Source organism: Lathyrus oleraceus, chromosome 6 (genome assembly GCF_024323335.1).
Source record: "Lathyrus oleraceus cultivar Zhongwan6 chromosome 6, CAAS_Psat_ZW6_1.0, whole genome shotgun sequence".
Taxonomy (NCBI): Eukaryota; Viridiplantae; Streptophyta; class Magnoliopsida; order Fabales; family Fabaceae; genus Lathyrus; species Lathyrus oleraceus.
The window spans coordinates 162548468-162551795 of NC_066584.1; the positions used below are offsets into that span (position 1 = coordinate 162548468).

Sequence of the window (3328 nt, forward strand, 5' to 3'; positions counted from 1 at the left end):
AATCAATTAATCCCACTCATAATCATTCGTAAGAATCTATTTCAAAGATTTATTTTATTTTATTTTAACCAATGCGATTGTGACGAATCTATTTCAAAGATTTATTTTTATTTTTATTTTATTTTAACCAATGCGATTATCACAATTTTCCTTCCTCCGCATGATCAATTACCAAGCCTTTGAGACTTAAGAGACATTTTGCCACGTGAGGAATAAGTTAGGCATGTGTGACTTAAATAATGTATAGATTTTTTATTCGTTTGTTACTCAAGTTCAATTTAAAGATGAAAATGACAGGCTTGCATTTACGTTGTAATAATATTGAGCCTATCTAAGGCACTAAGGTAATAAAGCATTGCTGAGAGTTTCACCAAACAATAACACTATTATGATGCAAAACAACAATGTATAAGTGTTCTTTCACCCTGGATAATGGTTTCAATAACTTTCTAATTGATGAATACTTCAATTTCTTATCAGCATTCATCTCATAGCTCACAACAAACTCAAAATCAAGTTTACATATACTATGCCCAGAATGTATGGGTTAGTACTGTTACAATTACAAAAACATTCATTATATCTGTTAAGTATTAAGTAACAATTAGTATTTTTTTCTCATATAAATCGAGTATCCTGATGCACCGCCGCTAATGCAAGGATGATTTCCAATCAAGATGTTGCTGTGGACAATCTTTGTTAAGTTCTTGAGGTGGCAAGAAACAATCAATAGACAACCCTTGAACATTGAATGCAACATCATCAATACTCCATGATTCTTCCAACTTAGTAATCGCCGGTCCATCCTTAAGATTATCACCAAACCTTGTTATCATCACGGTCGTCGATCCAGAATGTGCGATCATAACACCGTCAACATCTCTATAGTCTTCGATTTTTGTAGACATTGATGTTTCCCAATATGTAGGGTTTGTCCCTATTGCTTGAATCCTTGTCAGGTAAGAGTCCTCCAAGTACACTAAAAGTCCACTTCTTTGACTAAAATAACCAAATATAGCATGCTTGATCATCTCGGCCGTGTTGTCGCTTCGTTCGACTAGGTCTTTTTGATCGGCCGAGAGTTTTAGTACGAAACAATCCACGCCGTTGATTTGTTTCTCTCCCATGTGTTGTGCTGCACTGAATACAGATGATACTGCTAAAGGGTCTAGTCCCTACATAGGTAACAAAAATTAATGTTTGTTTTTTTAGGTAACAAAAAACAAAATCAAATCATAGATTCAAACTTCATTACCATTATTATTGTAATCTAAAAATAGATAAAGAAAACTAAGTTTAGAATATGGTTAGATTGAATAAATGAATGAAATTTATTAAGGAAACAATGATCCAATCCAATTCACTGGCCTGCAGTATATGCATGTGTTCAAGTCCTGAAATTTATTAAATTTGGCCAATAGCATTAGATTAGTTTAATGACATTTATGATCATTGAAACAAATTTAATATTTTTGATTAATCATCTTGATTTTTGCCAATATTTTTCTGTCAAGGTTCATAACAGATTAGAAACAGCTTCAAGATGCCAAAAATTTTGGAGGTTTCCGAAACAGGGTCGTCTTAAATTTTTCGGAGGAGACCCTCTATAGGTTAGTCATGGTTTAAATGTGGCAAAACAAATAAAGGCTTTTAATAGTAACAAATATTTTACGAAATCCTATTTAGTTGTGGTTTAACCGTGTCAAAATTTGGGCCACATATATGCGGTAGTCCGTCTTGCACACCCTTAAAGACGGTTTTATTCCTAAGGCGCTAAATGGCTATCAAAATAGATTTTGTGTCTATACTCTATATAAAACTTGCTTTCAAAGTACAAACAGATTCAAAATCAAAATCAAGTATGACAAACGAACTTGCCTGAAGTGCGCGGCGAAGAGGACGGACACCACCTTTAGCCGCGTGCACGCCGAGCCAAGGTGTGTGACGCCAAGCAATAGTGCCATTACTACCAGCAAGAACCTTTTGGCCACCAACAACAATCTCTATCTGCCAATTATCAGGAACCATCTGCCACATCACAAAACACCCTTTTTCTGAAACTCCATTAACACTCCCACCACCGACGGATCCAAGCTCATCCACAACAACCATTGTCACTTTTCCAGTAACAAACACATTCTTCACTGTCCCTTCTAACTTCCTACACCCTGTTGCAGCTGTAAAGTGTTGTATAATATACTGCGCCGATGACGAAACCTGTAACAGATTGCGAGCAAACAAAGATCACTTAAGACGGATAACTTTTTCAGCAGAAACCAACCAGATATCTGCTGCGCAACTGCAAATACTAAATCCTTCGAGCAATGAATGACCACTTAAAAAGATAATACTAAATCCATGAACAAATTTTTTAGCATATTCTAAAATCGAAAAAACAAGCAATTTTATTTATTTTTTCATGTGAATGATTCTAAACATAACAGAAAATGATTTTTAAAATCATATTTATAGTACTACGTATCTAGATATATTTGTATAACATACTGGAGATGTTAGTTATAGAAATAAAAAATTGCATGAAGCACTAAAAATTAGATAACAAAAAGTAAATAGAACAAAAGAAAAAAGAGGCTTACCTCATTAAGGGGTAATTTGGTATGAACAGGAACAGGAAAAAGTGGACAACCAAGAACACTAAGAAGCATCTTGAGGTTAGATTTCTTGTTGAAAACAAAAGAAAAATGGGTCTTGATCCAATTCCAGTTCATCCATAACTGGAAACCTTTCTTTGAGTTATTGTTTCTTCTTTCATTTTCTTCATTGAAAGGTTCTTCTGATAATGGTGCAAGCCTACCCATCAAAGAAAATGCTTGAAAAGAACAGAACAGAATAGAACACTCTTCAAAGGAACATAGTCTTTGTTGTTGATGATGTTGCTGTTGAATGTTGTTGTTGATGTTGTTTTGAGGTTTGAGGTTTAAGCACACGCATGATAAGTGCGTGTGGTACACGATGGAAAAGCATGATCCTTAATTAACTGCAAAAGATTGAATATGATGTGACACCATAAGGTTAGATTTTAAAAGGTACTATTATTATGAAAAGGAAGTTGGAAAAAAGAATTGGAGATTGTTATGCTTTTTATTTTTACTTTTTTAGAAGTTTTGGATTGAATTATTTGATGGTGATGATGTTAGTGTGATCTCATTTACTTTCATGGTGGAATCTTTTAAGCTTTACTTAGTTAGTAAGATTGGAATTTAGTCACCGTGGGTAGTGTCATTTAATTTCTTAGCTTAATCAGGTAGGTTTTGGTTGGTTGGTTGGATGTTGAAAGATGGAGTTTAGAAAAAAAGGTATAAATAAT

At 34.0% G+C, this 3328-nt stretch overlaps 1 protein-coding gene across 1 annotated transcript; it reads right to left on the reverse strand.

Moving 5' to 3' along the window:
* Window positions 1-365: 365 nt before the first annotated feature.
* On the reverse strand, window positions 366-3055 carry LOC127093539 (uncharacterized). The gene is made up of 3 exons (XM_051032485.1): window positions 2598-3055; window positions 1879-2217; window positions 366-1175 (listed from the first exon to the last, which is right to left on the reverse strand). The coding sequence occupies exons 1-3, from the start codon at window positions 2817-2819 to the stop codon at window positions 651-653; spliced, it is 1086 nt and encodes a 361-aa protein (XP_050888442.1). The 5' UTR covers window positions 2820-3055; the 3' UTR covers window positions 366-650.
* Between the last annotated feature and the right edge of the window lie 273 nt (window positions 3056-3328).